Source organism: Podarcis pityusensis, assembly GCF_964106645.2.
Source record: "Podarcis pityusensis genome assembly, chromosome: 1".
Classification (NCBI taxonomy): Eukaryota; Metazoa; Chordata; class Lepidosauria; order Squamata; family Lacertidae; genus Podarcis; species Podarcis pityusensis.
This window is the reverse complement of record NC_138028.1, coordinates 132,284,089-132,306,951: the sequence shown is the minus strand read 5'-3', so window position 1 is coordinate 132,306,951 and position 22,863 is coordinate 132,284,089. Positions and strand designations below refer to the sequence as shown.

Below are 22,863 nucleotides of genomic sequence, written 5' to 3'. Positions count from 1 at the left end.
TCCGCTGGGTGCCGCAAAGACAGCATGCAGCTATTTCAACTAGGATGTGCAATTTTCCTTCTCTGCATGGCTGCTGTTTATAATATATACAGGAAAGGGCAGGGCTACTGTTACAAAACACTGTACACTATGTGGCATCTACAGCAAGTGACAGCCCCTCTCTCCCATCCTCAGAAAAGGCAGAGGGGATGAGGAAACCCACACATCTGGATTCTGACCAGCCCTGGCTGGAGAGTTGAGCTACTGCCAAGCCTCAAAAACGGACAGAAAGGAGGGCATACTTGTCCGTTTGCCACTCAACAAAATCACATTGCAAATCCTTAGCTCTGTCATTTCTTCCAAGTGAAACCACCTTTACCACCACTTTGAAAAGCTTGGGGAAGATGTGGCCTAAGCGAACCATTTATGGAAAAACTCAGCCTGACATGGTCACTTAAACTGCTTTGCGCGAAGAACTTGGTAGGCAACAAAATATGCAAGTGGAGGGGCTCTGGCATAAGACCCCAGTGCTTTCAGATACCCTTAAGGGGTTATCTTCACCCAGTGTTGTCACAGATTTTAATCTTCTGCTTTCTTCTCTCTAGTTCAGTATCTGGCTCCCCGACTGCCACATGTCACAACAGAACATTTCTGACTTTGTTTTCAGTGGCAGATAGACTTGGAACAGAGGAGGCTATACCCAGGAGTAACTCCGCCATAGGATGCCAGGATGCCACGAACACCCAAACTTTTCCTAGCGCTTGCAAGGTCTGCAGACGTTGCGGGGGCCTGATCCTGTGCATGCTTACTCGGAAGCCAGTCCCCATGGAGTTCAACGGGTCTCACTCCCAATTGCGCGTATACAGGACGGCAGACACTTAAAGCGTGTTTTTGTGTGTGTGCGCGCGCGCGCTTTTAAATCGCCAGTCCATGCACGCATTTTGCAGCAAGTGCAATAAAGCGCCCGGAAACTTTCCCGAACGGCGTTCACAGAACAGCACCAACCCCCGGGATAAATACGCTTTCCTCGATCTCCACCCCCCCCATTGGATTCTGGCTTCTCTTTTTTTAAAAGTGGGAAATGGGAAGTAGATCTGAACTTGTGCGCGCTCCCCCCCCCCCGCCAATATCTCATTGAAAAACTGGAAAATTCCTGCTTTCTCATTTATTCCCGTTGTGGATCGGATTTTTTTTCCGCTTGGCCATGCAAAATATTTTTTTTAAAAAATGCTTTCTGGCTGCTGCTGCAATGCAAAGACCCTCTGACCACGGGAGCCCCTTTGCAAACGGGCCGGAGCCCGAGGTCCGCGCGCGGCTTCCCGGGCGCGCTCTCGCTCGCTCTCTCCTGCAAACTCCGCCGCGCACCAGCCGCTCCGGCTCCTTTATATAGCCCTCTAAAAATAGCTCCCCTTACACTGCCTTATAAGGCGGACGTCGGATCCAGCCCTCGGCCCAATCGCCGCGGCTCTTCCGTGCCCGGCCCCGCCTCCGCCGCCTCGCTCCGGGCCCCCATTGGGCGCCAGTGACTTCATGAGCGGCCCTGGCGGCCCGCCTCCCTCTTGCCTTACATGGTCACGCGCTGCCTTAATGGACAGTTTCCTCTGAAGATCCCACGGCTGCGCGCAGGGAGGAGGGAGAAGAGGGAGGGAGGGAGGGAGAGAGAGAGAGGAAAGTATGGGAGCGCGCCTGGCTCCAGGAGCGCGCGCGCGCGCGCAAGGCGGAAAATGCAACCTCCCAAAAATAAAGAGCAAAGATTGCATTCAGCAGCGAGCAGCAATGCAGAAATAGATGGCAGTCTCGTGTCAGTGAGTTTGCATCCCCACCCCCCCTTCCCCGCCGGTGCAAGAGCTGGAGTCAGCAACAGAGCCCCGGAAGGCAATTGCTTTTTTACTACAAGTGGAGAAGAAATGTGTCCCCCTCCTCCTCCTCCTCCTCCTCCTCTCTGGCTGCCTGGCTGACGGCTTGCACTGTACACGTTCGGGAGCATTTATCCCTTCTCTCTCTCTCTCTCTCTCTCTGGGTCGTTGATGGGGCTCCTTCCTCCCCCCGCTTTCCTCCGCTCCTGTTCCTGCTTTGGGTCCGTCCCTGAAAGTGTGACTACAAACAGCATATGCATATATATAGCAAACAAAAGCAAAACAGAGGACAAGGACAGCTGGATTGATTGCTCTTAACGGTCCTTCTTACACCCCCCCTTCTCCTCCTCCTCCTCCTCCTCCTCTTCTTCCCCCTTTCCCTTTTTAATGAACAGAACTAAAAGCCCACCGCAAAATTGCAAACACAAACCTAAAAGGAAAGGGTCGGGGTTTGTTGTTTTCAGCAGAAGCAGCAGCAGCAGAAGCCGCAGCAACAGCAACATGGATGTTTTGGCTAGTTATAGTATATTCCAGGAACTGCAGCTTGTCCACGACACCGGTTACTTCTCGGCTTTGCCGTCCTTGGAAGAGAACTGGCAGCAGGTGAACCATTTACGTTACTCCCGTGAAATCTCTTAAATGCAAGCGCTGGTGAATCAGAGCGGCTTTTCTGATTTTGTTTCTCGTTTTCTGTGATCTTGTCGTCCCCCCCCCCTTTAAAAAATAATCAACACTGTCATAAATGTTATCAATAGCCATGCAGTCCTGTTGAAAGCTGCTTGCATTAAATCCTAGATCATATAGTAATCAGGGAGCACTTGAGGTCTGGTGGAAGTTGTTCTTTCGAGTGTGTTTTTTTATATTACATTGTGGTTCTGTTAATTTTTTCAAAATAAAAAAGTTGCTTCTCCTTTCATTGCTGTTCCCTTTAAAATAAAACGGGGGGGGGGGGGATTGCTTTCAACCAGTGTTAACAACTAGCAGCTGGTGGAACCTGAATAGATTTTTCAGATTTTTTGCAAGGTAATTGGTGTGTCAGGGCAAGTCAGTTCCTTTATTGGAGAGACTTGATTGCAGAAGCCAAGGCACACACTGCAATAATTTTTTAAAAAAGAAAATCCTTTGTGTTACTTCGCTTCCATTAAAAAAGAAAGCTTGTTTTCTCTTAGAACAATGACAGTTCAAGCACACGCAGAAGAGAGTTTAGACAGCAAAGGGGTTTAGAAATACGACCAGAGATGGAAATTGGGTAATGAGGTTAAACCGAACTGATTGACAATACGGTGTAGAGATGGGGAATCCAGAGAGAGATAGCGGACTGGGTGTGAAATCTCTGATTAGCCTAAATATGTACAAAGATGGGAAGAGGAAATGACTAGAAACCAAATGTATCAGCTGGGATCCTTCGATACAGCTGGAAGGGGTTTTTTCATTAGGGCAAAATATTACCTAAAGTCGTGCTGCTATGACTTGCCCTGCTGGGTTTGGTTACAAGTCTAAGATTATTTAGCCATTGTACAAACTACTGTGTCTTCATTTTTTTTTGGGGGGGGGGGAGCCTGGCCTGTGTAGTTTAGGAGATAGATGTAGTTGAAGAAGCATGTGGCTGCAAATGTAACTTGCATACTGCACTCCCCCCCCCCCATGACAGCTGTAGGGTGAGTGAGATAATGAGGTGCCGGATTTTATCTTCCAGTTGTCCAAATGATATTGATTAGCATGATTCTACAATGTACTTTTAAAGGTGTGTTTTGTGTGTGTTTAAGGAGACTGCACACGTGCTCTAGCTGTCTGCATCTATTGTTGGATATTATTGCCGTGGAATTGTTAACCACTTTGATAGTTGACCGGCATTATTGTAGGGGTTTCTCAGCCTTGAGTTCCTGCTTTCTTTCGGGAAAGGTTTCCTGGCAAAATACAACACTGGCAGGCAACGGGGGACAGTTCAGGTCTGCTTTATTCTTAAAGGAAGAGCAGCCTTTTGTTTGCCTGCTTGCTAGGCATAGTCACTGATGAGTCACATCTGGTTTTCTCCATGTTTCTCCTTTAAGGGACTGATTCAGTTGGAGAGGCGAATAATGCCCCACTTAACAGTTCTTCCAGTTTGCTTCAAACAGCAGTGCCCTTGCTGTTGAATCAGTTGCATATTAATAACAGTCTAGACAGTTCAATGCGAGATAATCTGTTGACATAGCCAGCATGCCTCAGGCAGATACTGTATGCTACACTTTGTGAGGTTGTCCTAGCTCACTGAAAGGAAGCTGACTTGTTTTCTGCCACACGACGCCAAATGCTACATTTAAAGGATCATGGCTTGTTCTCTGTATTTTAAGAACTCAGGTGTTTGACCTACATCCTTTAGTCCATCTTTGTTTCATAATCACACGAACCTTTCAATCAAACCATTTTTGTTTCTTACACGAGCTCATCGCGCTGTAGAGTATTCTTTTGAGTTTTCCAAGTGCCCCATGTACATTATCTCATTAAACGTCACGGAAAGAAAAAGGAAAAAGAACCCGAGAGGCAGGGCCAGTGCACAATATGGTGTGTCTTGGGAGGGAGGCAAGTTAGAGAATAGTGGCTCCTCTAAAGCCTTAGTAAAGCTGAAGAGAGATTTGAATTCAGGACACCACATTTCACGCCATTGAACATGTAGTCCCAGGCACGTCTACTTAGAAGTAAGTTGCATTGAATTCAGTGAGGTGTTCTCCCAGGTAAGTGGGTACTGGATTAGGGCACTAAAAATAAAAAATAGGATGGGTACAGGGTGATAGGATGGGTACAGTGATTCAGTTGCACAGAAATAATTTGTAGACATTGGTGCCATGGTGGCAGGATTTGGGGGGTGGGGTGGCAGATGTCCAGTGGCCCATTCAGCAGCCTGGGCAGGGGACACCCCTCTCCAATGCAGCAGGTCAGGCTTCTTGTCACATTTTGTAGTTAAGTGAGCATTATCATCTAAAGAAGAGGGAGACATCAGACAAGCATGTCCACAGCCTGAGATCACCAAATGGACCCATTCTTGTCTAGGCACGTGCTTTGCTTTCTCGCTTTCCCCCAGGCACCACGATTTCCAGACATGCGTCCACAAAAATCACGACAAACAAGTTCCTAAGATTTTTTTACAGAGCAGGGCTATCGGCCATCAGCGACTCACTGCAAATTATGGACTCTTAGCTAACATCTCTTAGTAGGGTGACTTGTATGAATCTGTTCTTCTGTGTGTGGGGGGTTGGTGGGCGGAGAGCTTGAATGTTATTGTTCTGTATAATACCAGTAAAAGATAAATAAACAGTTTGAAAAAGATAATTATAGCTTTGTTTTTAAAGGGAGCGCCGCCGTGGAATCCTCATATGCTTATGAAAACTGGGTTTTGGGGGGTTGGAGTGCAGCAAAATTGCCACAGTTGCTTTCAGTTTTACTGAAATTTATTCTAGGACAACCCTTATTCATTTTATATCTCTGTGCTTCTGGCCCACCCTTTCTCCCAGTGGGTTGCCCAGGGCAGCTAACAATGCAGTAGAAAACCCCAACATTCAATAAAACTACCTTGGTGGGAGGTGGCAGAGGGGGCGAAGGAGAGAAGAAGGTGGGGGCGCGTCTCTGATTCCTTTTCCCTTCCTGCTGTCCTCAGCATGGCCAGATCTCAGCAGCATTTGGGGGTGGTCCTCCAGGGATTAGAATCACAGCATTCGTCCTCTACCACTCTATTCAGAAGTGAGCCCTATGGACTCCCAGGTATATGGGTCTAGGATTGCAGTTCAAGTGATGTTTGCAATTGATTCCAGACATGGATTCCCAAAGTGCAACTCTTTCAAAAAAATCCCCCACCATCCTTGGTTTGGTCCACTTCTTCCATCTTGGAGTTCCTAAATGGTGGAAGGTTACAGTTCTGTTATTGAAGGGCTGTGGTTTTTTATTCAGCTGTACGAAGCTTCTTGCTAAAATGAAATCTTTAACCTTCAGCACGTAATAGAACGAGGGAAGACTCTGGTTTGAACCTTAAGGTCTTAAAATCAAAAGAAGAGCATGGATCAGGCCAGATGCCCATCTGATCCATCATCCAGCTAATAAATAGGCAGTTCTTAGGCAAGCCACAGCTTCTGCCTGTGACATGGACATGGAAACATGAAGTCCAATTACAGAGATGTTGTAAGGATTACTGAGAGAGTGTGCATGAAATTGCTTCTAGACTACCCAGGAAAAGCACTGTGTAAATACTAAAGGCACACACTTGGCAAAGGTGAGGTTGAGAACTTGCTTAAATCTCTCCCATTGAAATCCATGGGACTTCAAAATACTTACATCTGTGTAAGTTGCATTCAATAAAATATGCTTGGGGTGCAGCTTTCTGTGCCCCAGTAGACATTTGGTTGTGACTGACAGCTGTGGAGAACTGTATCTTTCTTCTGTCTCTCTGCTTGCCTGCCTACTGCTTTGCAGCAACTTTGTGTATACAGAACAGAAAAAGTTGCATGTAGTGTAGCTGTCAAGTGTCATAACCTAAAACCCCTATGGTACTGTGTCTGCAGCAATAACCCAAGACAGTTGCTAAATAATCACTGGCTGTCACCCATCCTCCTTTCTGACACACACACACACACGGCCGTTCCCTGTAGCTGAAGGAAGAGGAAGTTCTTAGGTCTCTGCTTCTGAGAATGTACAGTAGTTGCATGGAAAGTTACAATGAGGCAATTTCTGAATAACTTGTTAAATGTGGAGCAGGCAGACTCCTTTCGGTGGAAGAGAATTGATGTCCGTTGCACGCTGGTTTTAAGCCAAATTACTTTGGCAGGGGCTGTTGGTGCATACCTGATAGCAAAAGGTGAGACATAGATTGGACTGATGGCTTTATTTCAGTAGGATTCGGCAGAGCACAACTCCCTATGGAGCGGAATGAAAAATGTGAATTCTTAGCCCTTGCAGAGTGAGCAAATTTGGGGGTTTTGTTGTCGGAAGGATCATTTCGGCCGTTTCCAAATGCTCAAGGAGCCAGCGGTAAGAGATTAGAGTAGCCCCTCTGACTTTGGCTGGGAAGACGTAAGTTTAAATAGAAGAGCTTTGCTGGTTCAGGAAGAAAGGCCCGTCTAGTCCTGTTTTCACAGCAGCCTGGTCAGAGACCTCTGGGAAGCCCACAATCTAGATTCTAGACCCAAGCCCAATAGTTCTCAAGTCTCTCCTCTTGGTTGCTCTGAGCAGGTCATATTCTCTCGCCCCCCCTCCCCCGCCACCTTAGTCTGTCTGTTCTCAGATTAAATTTGTTGAAAAGAGCCAGCATCTTTGTTCGTGCAGATGTTCCCAAGGCAGATTGTCAAATTCTTGTGCAAGACTGAAGCATCTCATTGCAGCAGAAACAGGAGTGGGGCAAAGAGCAAATGGCTGTGTTGGACAGGATACTCGGCTCAAATGTTATTTCTTGAATGAAATTAAATATAGACTTCTAAGATCTTGATTGAACCTACGTAGAAGAATATTTTACGGACAGGAAACAGCTTGTTATCTGCAGCTATCCTGTGGCTGGGTGTTCTGTTGGGTTCAACACATGCCTTGATCATGCTTTTTAAAATTGGTTGGTGGGTTCAGAAAGTAAGCTTGGAATGTTTATAAAAGAGCGTGTGTGTATGTGTGAAATTTTGGCTGGGGTGTGAGATTGTTGCCTGTGACGTGGAATAATATGTTGGGTGCAGCTTACAATTTGTTCATTTAAATTCCTTATTTGCTCCAACTCCTGGTCTCAGCGCAGATCTTTAATAGCTCCGTGATGTGGGTGAGACTCACAGCACAACACCTGAAAATTGGTTGCATTGGTTATATCAATGATCTGCTATCTGTTTCATGATCAGCTCATCTCCCACTAGCAAGCCCCTCGACTTTAATTTTAATGACACGTGTGTGTCCTCCTTGCTCATAGAATCATAGGATTGGAAGGGACCCTGAGTCCAACCCCTTGCAATGCAAGAAACTCCATTAAATCAGCCATGGCAGATGGCCATTCAGCAGCCTCTGCTTAAGAACCTCCAATGAAGGAGAATCCACCACCTTTTAAGGGAGTCCCTTCCACTGTTTTACTGTCAGAAAGTTGGAACCTCATGCCTTGCACGGGTGGCGCTGTGGGTTAAACCACAGAGCCTAGGACTTGCCGATCAGAAGGTTGGCGGTTCGAATCCCCGCGACGGGGTGAGCTCCCGTTGCTCGATCCCTGCTCCTGCCAACCTAGCAGTTCGAAAGCACGTCAAAGTGCAAGTAGATAAATAGGTACCACTCCAACGGGAAGGTAAACGGCATTTCCGTGCGCTGCTCTGGTTCGCCAGAAGCGGCTTAGTCATGCTGACCACATGACCCGGAAGCTGCACGCCGGCTCCCTCGGCTATTAAAGCGAGTTGAGCGCCGCAACCCCAGAGTCGGCCATGACTGGACCTAATGGTCAGGGGTCCTTTACCTTTTACATGCCTTGCAACTTGAAGCCATTGGTTGGGGTTCTACCCTCCAGAGCAGGAGAAAACAAGCTTGCTCCATCTTCCATATGTCAGCCCTTTAGATACTTGAAGATGGCTATCATATCTCCTCTTTTGGATGTTTAAAACAATACCGTTCTTCCTGTTCTGCACTGTTATGTTTGGTATGTTCTGAAAAGGTGGGAAGAGGATCTCTTGTAATCATGGAATTTCACAAACACAAGAGATGGCTTTCGCCCAGCAGCCTTTCCCCCCCCCCCCACCTTTCAGGCATGCTAAGGATAACCAGATATAACCTGCACACTACACATGGGAACGTACTGTTTCTCTGCTCCTTGACACTTTGGTGAGTTGCAGTTGGTCATGCTTACTCCAATGGGCAGCACCTCTAAGGTCTTTCCCTGTCCCTGCTATCTGAGAGCCTTTCCAGCTGGTGAGGCCAGGGATTGATCCTGGAACCTTTTCACATTCAAAGTGTGTGTTCTGTCACTGAGCCAGGTTCATACGATGGGGCATCAGTGCTCTGTGTTGCTTCTTGTCCCTCACCAGGCTGAGCAGGAACAGAATAAATCATGCAAAACAGTCCCAATATATGCCCATTTGCTGCCTGCATATTTTACACAGGTTACGGAATTCCAAATTCAGCTTCTCTTGGCACAGAATTTTGGCAGTACTGGTGTGCAACTGCAGGTTTGTCTGTTTGCTTTCCTCCTGGGGTTGGAGGGTAAGTTTAATGCACAATTATGTGGTTTCAGTGGACACTTAGCAACAATTTTGCACCATGTGCAAATGGGCAGCTACATGCCTTGCATAATACGGTATTTGCGGTGTATCTTGCAACTTGCTGCAGCCATAGTTATGTGCATTATTCTACATGGCATGATGACTCGCAGTCAAGCACTGATCCCCTGTGAGATGTGCAAGTGGTCGAAAACAGAAAAATGTGGATACAATGTGCACATTATAGGCAACATCAGGATGTGCACAGTTAGCAATACAGGTGTGTAAGTGATAATTTCTGGATGTGTGAAAAGTCTCTGTGTTGAGAAGCACATTGGGCTGGCTTGAGGTGGCATGATCTTTCCTTGGGTCTCTTCAAAACCACTGGACCTCCAGCATGAGGAATGAGGTACAGTATGAATGGACCAAGCTAATTCCAGGTGTTGCTGCTCTTAAGGCAGATGATTTTTCAGACATTGTGATGGAAGGCCTGTTAAGTAAAAAAAAGTTTGTTGGAAGGGAGGAGAGACCCTTTGCATTGGCCAGACTTAGTTTTGATTAGTATGTGATAGGCCAGGAATGGTTGGACCTGTGTCTCTTTCAGATCTTACTGTACTACAGTCACCCTGGAGAGTATTCAGGAGTGATGAGGGATGCAGCCCAGTGGCTCCTGGAGGACCAAAGGTTCTCTAGCCCATGGATGGACCTTCATTTTAGAGAACATTTTTTTGTCTCCTCATTGTTTCTGTTTTTATGCACACACACTTCCCAAATAACTAGGTGTATGTCAAGTTAGCTAAGCGCTGACTTCATTCACACGGCACGTGGTATTTTTGCAGAGCTCTCCCTGAGTTCAGTGAGGCTTGCTTGAGAAAACGTCATGCTGGATTGCGTTGGTGGTTTTTTGTTTAAAATGGTCTGCTTAGTAGGTTCTCTGTGTTAACCAAAAACAACGCGAGGATCATCCTATCTACACACACTGGGCCATATTAACACACTCTCTTTGGCAATACACACTCACTTAGGGGAAGGGAGAGAGAGAGGTCAAGAAAGCGCCTCTGTTCTACCTTACCGTCAGAAGGCTAACCTTACCCTTTGAAACACGAAATCTCAAAATATGCTTCTTCATGCAGGTCTGCAGGTTCTAAACACACTTCCTTGAGCACAAGCCTTACTGAGCACACTGGGATTTGCTTCTGAGTTAAGGTGCAAAGGTTTTTTTCCCTGTCAGTCCTATTGGCCGTTTGGGAGTAGCAGTCATAATTTTAGGGCAGCTCGTATTTCCCCCTCTTGAGATGTTGCTGTAAAGTGATGGGAGAGGCTGTGAGGTCGTCTGGGGCTATGGAAGTATTACAATGGCAGGACTAATCTAGCACAACTCTGTTAGCCATTAAGCTGACTTATATTTGGCAGACGGGGCCATTTTGCTGGCCGGTCGAAAATTTTCCGCTGCTACTGGAAAGGAATAAATCACAGGGCGGAACATTCCTTCCTTCATGCCATTCCCCATTGTTCTAGAATAATGGCATACTTGGCCACTCCATAAACGAAACTCATCTCCTTTAATATTGCTATTTCATCTTGGTTCCAGTCACAGCAAAACACATTTCTAAGTGCTTATTGTACATCATGCCCCGCGAGAATAGCTTGCAGGAAGAGTTGACTTCCAAGAACAAGCAGCCACCTGTGAGCTACGGAGGATTGGAAAAGGCTGTTGAATAAGCTAAAACACTTCCTGTCACACTTGCACACAATGCAGGATGTAAAGTAAAAGGGTTTAAGGTGATTTGTCTTTGACGTGTTTTGGCTGCAGAAACCCTGGTTACAAATTATGGTTTCTTCTGCGTTACAAGTCTCCAGGCCACCATGAGGGCACAAAGGAGGCAACTCCATATACTAATGGCGCTATGAATTGCTGAAATACATTTGCTAAAAGACCTGTGGGAGAATCTTCCATGTGAGCCTGCTTGAACTGTGGGATCCACAGTTGTGCACCATTCAATTTTTTTAGAAATCTTATTAGATCTTGTAGATCAGAGCTGGGTGAAAGGTAGGTCAGGATGTACTGGTAGATCTCTTGGTTGTTTGCAGTAGATCAGTAAGGGTTTCTGCCTCCCAATGATTTAACAGTGCCAAGTAAAATTGCAAGAAAGGAAAAAGAAAGCAATGCTGGCCTTGTGGGGATTACTATATATATATATATATATATATATATATATATATATATAATATTTATTAATTTTCCAACAATTTAAACACAACACTACAAAAAAAAGCATAAAAAAGAAGACAATACAATACAATACAAAAACACTACAAAACACTAACACATAAAATTAATAAAACAAAAACAAAACCATTTCATTATCTTATCTTTCGTTCACTTGTTTCCACGACCTCCTCACACCTCCCTTTTTGTGTTCCACTTCTGTTAATTGTTTCAGCAATTCCTTTCCATCTTCCTCTGTTTTCTATCCTATAATTATCTTAACACATTCTAACCTTATTTTCCCTTTAATACTCTATTAATCTATTTATACTTAATTCCTTATAACATTTCTACTAAAGCCATATAACTTCATTCCAACATTTTTCTAACATTCATTAATTTTACAGTATTTCTGTAGATAATCTTTAATTTTTTTCCAATCTTCTTCCATCGACTCTTCTCCCTGGTCTCGGATTCTGCCAGTCATTTCCGCCAATTCCATATAGTCCATGGGGATTACTTACTTGACTCTGTGGTCCTCACCAGTGAAATATGAATATTAGTTGGTTGCCTTTGACTAGGTCTCTCTGCAGGTCTGCTCGCCTGTTTCAGGATTTGTGTTCGAACTGTAAATTTGAAGTAACTAAACTATGGATTTGTATTTGTATATGTTTATTGGACAAAGTAGATTGTCAGCTCAGGGGCAGTGTTAAAAACTCAGATATATAAGCTGGGCACCAAATGGCTCTTTAAACCAAGGTGTACGTGGCCAAAATGGAATGTCTAGTTGCCATTGTCTAGTTGTATGGAACTGAGAGCTGGACCATGAAGAAGGCTGATCGCCGAAGAATTGATGCTTTTGAATTATGGTGCTGGAGGAGACTCTTGAGAGTCCCATGGACTGCAAGATCAAAACGATCCATTCTTAAGGAAATCAGCCCTGAGCGCTCACTGGAAGGACGGATCCTGAAACTGAGGCTCCAGTACTTTGGCCATCTCATGAGAAGAGAAGATTCCCTGGAAAAGACCCTGATGATGGGAAAGATTGAGGGCATAAGGAGAAGGGGACGACAGAGGACGAGATGGTTGGACAGTGTTTTCATAGTTACTAACATGAGTTTGGCCAAACTGCGGGAGGCAGTGGAAGACTGCCTGTTGTGCCCTGGTCCATGGAGTCACAAAGAGTTGGACACAACTAAGCAGCTAAACAACAACAAGGTGCCATTTGGGGGCCAGACAGCTCTAAAGTCTTATTTTTCAGATGACAGACTGGCTGTGATTGATTATTAGTTGAACGTCTGGCTAGTTCAGATGACAACCTTGAGCTAAGTGAAGAGCTTTGAGAAGAAAAGTCACTTGATCCAGGGGCAGTCTACTTATATACTGGCCTATTCTGACCTTTTCTTAATGTAGGGATATCCTTCACAACTGTGGGCAGGGCAGTGGGGTGGGCAAAGTGATGGCAAGCTCCAACAATTAACCATTAACGTTGTTCACTGCTCCTGCTCAGGCTGCACAGAAAAAGCATTTTGGTTTCTGAAATTCATTCTGATTGTGCAGATTATATATAATTGATTGAATTCTACAGGATGTGGTATTGGTGTGTGAAAACAGTCTAGATCCAATGATCCCCAGGCATGCCGTTTCAGATGGTGGCGACGTCAGGCACCTTCCTGGCACCCAGGCATCTTCTCTTGGTTGCAAGTGGCTTGTTGTTGTTGTTGTTGTTTAGTCATTTAGCCATGTCCGACTCTTCGTGACCCCATGGTCCAGAGCACGCCAGGCCCTCCTGTCTTCCACTGCCTCCCGCAGTTTGGTCAAACTCATGCTGGTCGCTTCAAGAACACTGTCCAACCATCTCGTCCTCTGTCGTCCCCTTCTCCTTGTGCCCTCATCTTTCTCAACATCAGGGTCTTTTCCAGGGAGTCTTCTCTTCTCATGAGGTGGCCAAAGTCTTGGAGCCTCAGCTTCACGATCTGTCCTTCCAGTGAGCACTCAGGGCTGATTTCCTTCAGAATGGATAGGTTTGATCTTCTTGCAGTCCATGGGACTCTCAAGAGTCTCCTCCAGCACCATAGTTCAAGTGGCTCATAGTCAGGTGCAAAATGTGCCTGGCCACCTGGCTAATTTTGAACACTCTTCAGGGGGTGCAGGCAATATTTTGCATCTTGCTCTGGTCAATGGATATTGGGAGTTCTATGAAAAACACTAAGTCTGTGGTGTCGTGCTCAGGACAGAGCCTCCTCAGTGTTGGTGCTGTACTTACAAAGTTGCCACCCAGGTGAGTCTGCTCAGGCACACCTGGGGCCCACCCTATTCCTCCTGACTGTAATTTGTGTTCATTGCTTTTAATTTCTGACTTTTAAATTGTACCCTGCTCTGGGGCTTGCTGGTGAAGGGTGGGTTATACATTTGATTATGATAATACTCCTGATTAATTTGAAATGCAAAAAAACCTGCCATATATTCCCTGTTTGTTATGTTTCTTTGTTCCTGGTTTTTTAATAAGAATGATGAGCTAATGTGTTTTAACTTAAATAAAAAAATTCAACGGGTAGGATATCGGACTTGCACAACAAATGTCAGCATGGCCTCTAGCAAAACATCCTATATTGGTGTTTCCAGGCATACAGGGATTGCTTTGTTGTTCAGCTTTTGTCAGGATTTCATGCATCTTCCCTTGAGGCAAAGTTTCTGCCGCTAGAAAATCAAGTTCTTCCTGTATTCAAACTTCAACGTTTTTTTGTCACTGTTGAAAGTGTGATTCCTCCCTTTTTTCCTCCAGAGCAATAATTCTGAGCTGTGGCAGAATGTGGGAATTATTGTACAGTTATAGCACATTTTGTGCCGTTCGCTTTACCTGAGTGTCACATTTTAAATACGTTTAATTATGACTACAGCATAGGCAGGGACTGCTTTTCTTGTGCATCGTGATTATGTTCCCCATGCCACCTTTCTGGGCTTGCCTTTCCTGAAATTGTAGGACAGCTCCCACTGCAAACTGCAGGCATTGCAAAAAAAGGCTTTTACCTGGAGTGGGAGAGGATCTCTCAGATGGAGGTGGTGCTATCTTCTCCTGTCTTGCTCCTTCTCTGCCTCGCAAATTGTACATGACTGCTTGGTTTGCGTTTGCTGAGTGTAAACAAGTAGGTGGAATTGATTTAACCTCAGTAGCTAAAAGTGGCAGAAATGGAGGGGCGTTGGGCCAAGGTGGTTAATGAGGTATAGCAAGCGGTTAAATGCATGCCAATTCCTAGGGCTGGTGGCGATGGCAGAAGCAAGTTTGCCTGCATTGGCAAGTCCTCGTGCTCAGTCCCTTATCTTCCCAAGCAGTACAGAACAGATTGCAGGGATGTGTAAGTGATTGGCATGGGATTCTTGCTCTGTCTTCACAATCCACAGTTGCCACTGGGCTGTGGATTCTCCAGGGTTCTAGGACGTGACGTGTCTTCATTCCCACATAGTGTAATCAGTATTTGAAACTCGGATATATAAACCAGGCACCAAAGGGTTACCAAGGTTACAGTCACAAAAACGGAATGTCTAGTTGTCGTTTTGTGGCCAGGCGGCTCTAAAGCCTTGTTTTTCAAATGACGGACAGGCTGTGATTGATTATCAGTTCAGCGTCTGGATAGTTCGCATGACAACCTTGAGCTAGGTTAAGAACTTTGAGAACTTAAAGAAGAAAAGTCACTTGATCCGGGGACAGTCCACATATATATTGGCCCATTCCGACCTCTTTTTCTTAATGGTGACATGAAACATTCATAATGTAGGGATATTCTCAGCAACTGTGGGCAGGACAGTGGGATGGGGTAGCTTGAAGACAGTCGATTATAACTTTGTTCACTGCTTCTGATCAGGCTGCACAGAAAAAGCATTGGGGTTCCTGAAATTCATTCCGATTGTGCAGATGAAATATATCTGATAGAATTCTGCAGGATGTGTTGCTAGCATGTGAAAACAGTCAAGATCCAGTGATCCCCAGGCATGCACCCCTAGAGGGTGGAGATGCCTGGTACCTGGCTAGTTTTGAACACAGGTATAATAAGGCTCAGGGACGCAGGTGGCGCTGTGGGTTAAACCACTGAGCCTAGGACTTGCCGATCAGAAGGTCGGCAGTTCGAATCCCCACAACGGGGTGAGCTCCCGTTGCTTTGTCCCTGCTCCTGCCAACCTAGCAGTTCAAAAACACATCAAAGTGCAAGTAGATAGATAGGTACCGCTCTGGCGGGAAGGTAAACGGCGTTTCCGTGCGCTGCTCTGGTTCGCCAGAAGCAGCTTAGTCATCCTGGCCACATGACCCGGAAGCTGTACGCCGGCTCCCTCGGCCAATAAAGCGAGATGAGCGCCGCAACCCCAGAGTCGGCCATGACTGGACCTAATGGTCAGGGGTCCCTTTACCTTTAGCTTTATAATAAGGCTCAAAACACAAAGTAACACCTTCACAGATAAGAACATAAGAACAGTCTGCTGGATTAGCCCTTCAACTCCAGCATCCTGTCCTCACAGTGGCTGAACAGATGTCTGTGCGAAACCAGCGACCAGAACCTGAGCACAAGCGCCTTCTCCTCGCCTGTGGTTTCCAGCAACTGGTACTCAGCAGCGTTGTTGCCTCCAGCTGTGGAAGGTAGAGCGTAGCCATTGCAGCTAGTGAACGTTGATAGCCAGCCTTCGAAATTAGCAGGGTGCCAGGTGCGCTTTGCGCCTAAAGATTCTCCATTCGCGAGCACCTCTAAAAGTCTGGGTGCCATTTTTTGCACCTGGCTGACACTCAAGGATTACTGAAATGTGTGCGCTTGGAAGTATATTTTTAAGGATAAACGATAGGTTAAGGAGTTTAACAATAAAGAGTAGAAAGTATGGTTTTGAAAGTATGGTACCAATACAGTGGTGCCTCGCAAGACGAAATTAATTCGTTCTGCGAGTTTTTTCGTCTTGCGATTTTTTCCGTCTTGCGAAGCACGGTTTCCCAAAGTCTTCAAAATCACCAAAGTCTTCAAAAACCTCAAAAAAGGCTATCACACCGCGTGCTATGAGTTGCTCCTCGAAGTCACCCTGGGTATTAAAGGTTTTAAGAAAAAGGAAACAAACTTGCAAGACGTCTTCTTTTTTTTCGTTTTTTGTCTTGCGAAGCAATCCCATAGGGAAATTCGTCTTGCGAAGCAACTCAAAAAACGAAAAACTCTTTCGTCTTGCGCGTTTTTCATCTTGAGAGGCATTCATCTTGCGAGGTACCACTGTATTTTTATTGTAAACAACAAATTAAGCACGTATTCACAATTTCTGCTAAAAATGTGATATTAACAATGTCTCACTTGTGTGAATTGCGTATTAATTCATCAAAGGAAAATAAAAAATTGTTGCTGACACCCCCACACCCCCGTGGCGACTAGGCATTCTGTTTTGGCGCCCTCAACCCAGGTCCCAGAAACCATTCGGCTCTTCTATCCCAGTTTCTAACACTGTTTTTTATATTATTATTGTATTTTTATTAAAGATTTTCTTCGTTTACAAAAGCGTGTGCAATGTCTCTCTCTCTCTCCCCCCCCCCCCCGCTCCAAGTAACATTTTTTACAGATCACTTTCAATTGTTGAGACATTAGGAAGAAGAAGGGGAAGTGGGGGAGATGGGGGGTCGGGTGACGATGTTTCTATTATACTTAATATATGTAAGGTTTGGTGTCAGCGTTGCTCGTGCAGGTTCTCTGCTGTTCACTTGTGTTCCTTTGGTGGTGAGAGAGGTTGGGGTTGGCCTAGGGTGCAGTTGTTTGTTTGTGATTGGCTGTGGTGATCTTTGTTTTCGTGTGTGAGTGGGGTGGGTGGGTGTTTTGGATCAGGTTAGCCATATTGATTTGTATGCTGTTGATGGATTTTTGTCATTGTCTTGCTGGGATGTGTATGTGATAAAGGGGAGCCATACCGGGGTGAAGACATCTTCTTCTATTTGTCCCCGTGTCAGTTTCAGTTTATTGCTTACCGTATTTTTCGCCCCATAGGACGCACCTGACCATAAGATGCAACTAGTTTTTAGAGGAGGAAAACAAGAAAAAAAATATTCTGAACAGTGGATGTATGATTTTTGTGGTTCATGCTGTGGCCACAGACATGTGATCTGACAGTGAATTTGGGGTAGCCCAATGCAAAAATCCTGAGGATCCATGTGGATCCATGCTTTGTAACCACATTTTTGCACCATTGCAGCCCCAGGAAACAGTGGGTGCGTGATTTTTTTGGTGCAGGCTGTAGCCATGGACATGCTATGTGATCTGATGGTGAATTTGGGGTGACCCAATGCAAAAATCCTGAGGATCCATGTGCTTTTATCTCCCCGCTCCCAGGCAGCCTCCTTTATCGTGTCCCTTATCTCTCTCCCAATTGCTTGCTGATCAGCTGCTTCCTTTCAACACTCCTTTCCCTCTTGTTTGCCTTAGCGTCTTTTCCTTAGCTGGAGCAGTTTTTTGCTCCTCCTTTTCTTCTAATTTCTCTCCTCATTGCTTGTTTTAGTATTCCTGTCTCCTCTCCTTGCAAGTTCGCTGTCTTTACCTCCCCCGGCAGCCTCCTTTACCAGCAGCCTTATCTCCCGATCACTTGCCAATCAGCGGCTTTGTTTCAACACCCCCTTCCCTCTTTTTTAAAAAAAGCATGATCTGCTTTTCGTCCCTGGGCAATTTGGCACCAGGGACCATGCATTCACTCCATAAGACACACAGACATTTCCCCTTACTTTTTAGGAAGAAGAAAGTGCATCTTATGGAGCGAAAAATATGGTATTTTTTTCTAGTAGGGCTGTTTCCCATACTATTTGGCACCATTGGACAGCTTCTAACACTGTTGATCACCCTCTCCTCCGCCATGAATCTGTCTGATCCTCTTCTAAAGCCATCCAAGTTGGTGTCCATCACTGCTTCCACAGGGAACAAGTTCCATAGTTTGACTCTGCTGTCCTGCGTGAAGGAGGACTTTCTTTTATCCCTCCTGAATTTTCCAACATTCAGCTTGGTTGGGTGTGCATGAGTTCTAGTGTTGCTCCGACACATAATACATCCCTGCAGAGGCAGCAGGAAATCCCTGGCTTACTCAAACCTTTGTTACCTTCTGAGTTTTTTTGGGCTCTGTTTTGTGCTGTGCCACTGCCAGTTGTGTTCCCTATGGCCAAGCGAAGGTGCAGGTCACTCCATGAAACCAGATGAAGATTCGTGTTGTAGGAGAAACAGGTTGCTTCTAAATCTGGAGGCCTGAGACCCCAAGCTCTCCTTCTCGTCTGGAAGCTTCCCCCCTGCCAAATCCCAGAAGTCTGGGAGCTAACTAGTACAGTGGTACCTCGGGTTAAGAACTTAATTCGTTCCGGAGGTCCGTTCGTAACCTGAAGCACCACTTTAGCTAATGGGGCCTCCCGCTGCTGCTGTGCCACCGGAGCACGATTTCTGTTCTCATCTTGAAGCAAAGTTCTTAACCCAAGGTACTATTTCTGGGTTAGTGGAGTCTGCAACCTGAAGCGTATGTAACTTGAGGTACCGCTGTATTAGAAAAGAGGATGGGAAAAGGCAGTCTCATTCCAAGGCTACAGCTGCCCATTAAAAGCCGGTGTCAGACTGAAACCCTCCTCAGAACAAATGGTATTATGAGAACTCTTAGACTCAAGTTGCAAATGTTTCTTCAACTGTAGAATGCGCTGTGCCTACTGGGCACAAAATGATAATGACGCACAGTCGTATCTTGGTTGTTGAATGGATTCAGACTTCTGAAAACATTTGACAGCCAAGGCGCGGCTTCTGATTGGCTGCAGGAGCTTCCTGCAGGCAATCGGAAGCTGCGTTGGACATTCGGCTTCCAAAGAACATTTGCAAACCGGAACACTCACTTCCGGGTTTGTGGCATTTGGGAGCCAAAACGTTCGAGATGCAAGGCGTTTGGGATCCAAGGCACGACTGTACAGCTTCTTTGGGTGGTAGGAAAACTAGCAACATTGGACATGTTGAAGGTTTTCTGCCTGCATAAGGAGCTGTCCCTTAGTTTGGAACTTCGGCCTTCACCGGATGACAGCGAGAGCTGGTGAAACACTTGATAGTAGGATGAGCTTGCTAACGTGCTCTTGAAGCAGCTGTGTCTGTAGGATCAAGCTCATGGCTTGGAGATGCCCACGGGTCCCACCTGGTCACTGGGTTGCGCTGCAGCACCCGCAAAGCTGTGGAAGTAACCATTGTTGTCGTTTAGTCGTGTCCGACTCTTCGTGACCCCATGGACCAGAGCACGCCAGGCACTCCTGTCTTCCGCTGCCTCCCGCAGTTTGGTCAAACTCATGCTGGTAGCTTCAAGAACACTATCCAATCATCTCATCCTCTGTCGTCCCCTTCTCCTTGTGCCCTCCATCTTTCCCAACATCAGGGTCTTTTCCAGGGAGTCTTCTCTTCTCATGAGGTGGCCAAAGTATTGGAGCCTCAGCTTCAGGATCTGTCCTTCCAGTGAGCACTCAGTGCTGTTTTCCTTAAGAATGGAGAGGTTTGATCTTCTTGCAGTCTATGGGACTCTCAAGAGTCTCCTCCAGCACCATAATTCAAAAGCATCAATTCTTCGGCGATCAGCCTTCTTTATGGTCCAGCTCATTATGGTCCAGCTCATTATGGTCCAGCTGGTCCATTATGGTCCAGAACTTGCCAAAATCGTGTGAGATCTTGTGTGCTGTGCCGGTGGCAGAGGTGGTGCGCCTCCTCCTCTAGGGCTTCCCCAGCCCAAGGTGGCTGCCTCACCTTGTCTCAGGTGTGGGCTGGCCCTGTGCTTTGCTTTTCAATACATTGGACGCGGGCTGCCTGAAGGATTGCTTACCAGCTCGGCTTCTTGGATGGCCGTATTCTGGGTGCCATCTGGAACTGGAAGTGAAGGCCTTCTCGGTGGTGGTGCCCTGGCTATACCCACTTTTCTACCTTGTTGGTATGAAGCAAACCCCATTTTATTTCTCAGGTGTTTCCAGCCCATGATGAACTTGGTTGTGGTTCTGTTTTCTCATGCTGCTTTACTGTTAGCTGAGCTAACTGTGGTGCTTCTGTTGACTTGTATTTTGCTTTTGTGTGTCGCAAATCTTTCTTTAACTCAAGAAACAAACGATGGGCTTTGTGAGATAAATGTGACTCTTTGTAGACGGGCAGCTTACGGGGGGGGGGGGAGCACTAGGATCCTTAAACATTCCATTTTATCAGCTCTGCTCTTTAAAATCTGTAACATCCTTAATTATTCCAGAGAAAAAGAAACAAAAGTGGAAAAACCTCCATGATGTGAATTTTGAAACGTTTGCTAACCTTTTTTTTTAAAGCATTCCCTCTTCCCCGCAATACCTGAGGAATGTAGGAGTTTGTTTTTGTCTTACATAAAATATTTTTGAAAGGAAAGGAAATTCCCAAAGTGCAGAATCTCTGGCACTCTAAACCCCCCCACACTCTGCAGACATGATGTGCTCTCCTAAAGACCCACAAATCCAAGATCTTCATTCAGACAGGGCTTTGAATCGTAATTCCTAGTAAGATTTCAAAAGGTGTTTTTTTTAATAAACATTAAAAGGACTGCAAGACCTGAGAGATAATGTTGCAATCAGAGTTCCCCCCCACAAGTTGTTCTTACGTGTAGTTTTTAAAAAGGGTTTCATTTGTGTGGTTTGGTTTTCTTGAGTATAACATAATTGTCAAGCAAATCTTGAATGTTTTAGTTCATTAGATGTGCTTCTATAGGTCCAATATATTGCGGATGGTTGCACTATGGCATGGGTAGGCAAACTAAGGCCCGGGGGCCAGATCCGGCCCAATCACCTTCTAAATCTTGCCCACGGACGATCTGGGAATCGGTGTGTAGAAGGTGTACATGAGTAGAAGGTGTGCTTTTATTTAAAATGCATCTCTGGGTTATTTGTGGGGCATAGGAATTTGTTCATTCCCCTCGCCCAATATAGTCTGGCCCCCCACAAGGTCTGAGGGACAGTGGAACCGCCCGCTGCTGAAAAAGTTTGCTGACCCCTGCACTATGAGGTCTACCTATGTGTGTGGTCTCTCTGAAGTCGAGATACTTTTTCGGCGGTTTCGGCATGGAAACTGCAACCAGGGGCAAATTTTGCAAACATGACGTCCAGTTCAGAGCCATTAAAACCAATGAGAGTTTAGTCATTGACTTCAATGAGGTGTGGATTGGACTTAGGGAATATCTGCTAGTCCTAACCATGGCAACCACTTTGGCTATTTTCTTGCCTTGTTTCAAAACCAGCTTTTTCCTCAAAGGGCTCACGGCTAGTCATGTGTCTTTTGTGCTCTCTCTCTCTCTCTCTCTGTGTGTGTGTGTGTGTAGCCATTTAATCTCGGAGTTGCTCTGGAAAATTTACATTGCCCTGAAAAGATTCCAGTCGCTAAGAGCTGCTAAATCGAACTCGTTGGTACAGAGAAGCAAGAAGGGGAGAGTGCAAAGGAGCATTTGATGCAAAAAAAACCCCCCAGCATCTTTCAAATATTGTTTTGTCTTTGACATATAGCTGCTAGAAAAGTGGTGGTAACTGTCTAATGGAAGCCTGGACGAGTGCCACCTAGGACAAATTTTGCACGTTACTGAGCAGATTGGAATGGCAATGAAAACCTGCCGTCAGGCTTTTTTGGTCCTTTTTTTAAAAAAACGCTGCATTTGAACATTAAATAATTATGGATGCTGTGTGCACTTGCAGACTCGTGCATTATTACTGTTTCTTTCAGGATTACTATCTGGGCAAGGCTGTTCCACTCCAGTGTCCTTGCTAGGGCTCTGAAAGACAGCCGGGAGTGGGTTCAAGGCTCTGTTCCAGCCTCTTCTGCCAGAGTCTCCATGTTGTGTGACGAGAATGAGGAAACGGGAAGACGTCAAGTCTCCAGGGGCTGGCGGCGGTGGCTGCTCTCGCTGTACAAGGGTGGGAGACTGGATGTCTGATATTCACTGGGCTGTGCTTACTGGAGAACATAAGGCAGCAGTTGGCAAGGCTTACCGGGCATGGGCCGGATCACTCCCACAGAGATCCTTTGTAGGCTGGACCGCCGCAGTGCGACGCTGGAAATTGAGTTTGCGCATGTCCGCAGCGCCGGAAATCGCTTCCGCGCATGCCCAGACCCCGAAAATCGCGCCTGTGCAGAAGCGATTTCCGGCGTCTGGGCATGTGCAGAAGCGATTTCTGGAGAGTCCCGGCTGTACCGGTTTAGCGCAGCGCACGGGGACTCGCCAAGTGGGCAACTCGGTTCAGGGGTAGCTCGTGGACTGGTTAAACGGCCTCAGTGGGCTGCTTCTGGCCCATGGGCCTTAGGTTGCCAACCCCTGACATGAGGTTTCTGGGATGTTCACATGATTGTCTGCCCCCCCCCATTAGATTAACCATGGAGACATTTTAGTTTGCTTGCTCGTTTGTCATTGTCAACTAAAATGGAAAAAGCAGTTGGTAATTTTGTGTGCGTAGGTGTGCAAATCTTGCCTGGTCGACAGCTTGTCTTTATTCTCACAGGTGGTCACCCAAAGGACTGTTTATAGGTGTGATCTGTGGTTGATGTATGCTTGTTTGAAAGGAAGGCCACATCCACGCCAATTCAGCATCGCACCAGTGCAACCTTCTGCTTTCCTGATGGAACAATCTCCCCTTTCCCCACCCCTC

General features: G+C 46.0%; 1 protein-coding gene across 1 annotated transcript in view; it reads left to right on the top strand.

The window, feature by feature from the left end:
* Nucleotides 1-1,658: 1,658 nt before the first annotated feature.
* The window catches only part of KLF7 (KLF transcription factor 7), an 88,789-nt gene continuing 67,584 nt past the window's right edge, over nt 1,659-22,863 (top strand). The window contains exons 1-2 of the mRNA XM_081019023.1: nt 1,659-1,784; nt 2,231-2,438. Coding sequence (XP_080875149.1) covers nt 1,768-1,784; nt 2,231-2,438 — 225 coding nt within the window. The 5' untranslated portion in view covers nt 1,659-1,767. The remainder of the gene's footprint in view (nt 1,785-2,230; nt 2,439-22,863) is intronic.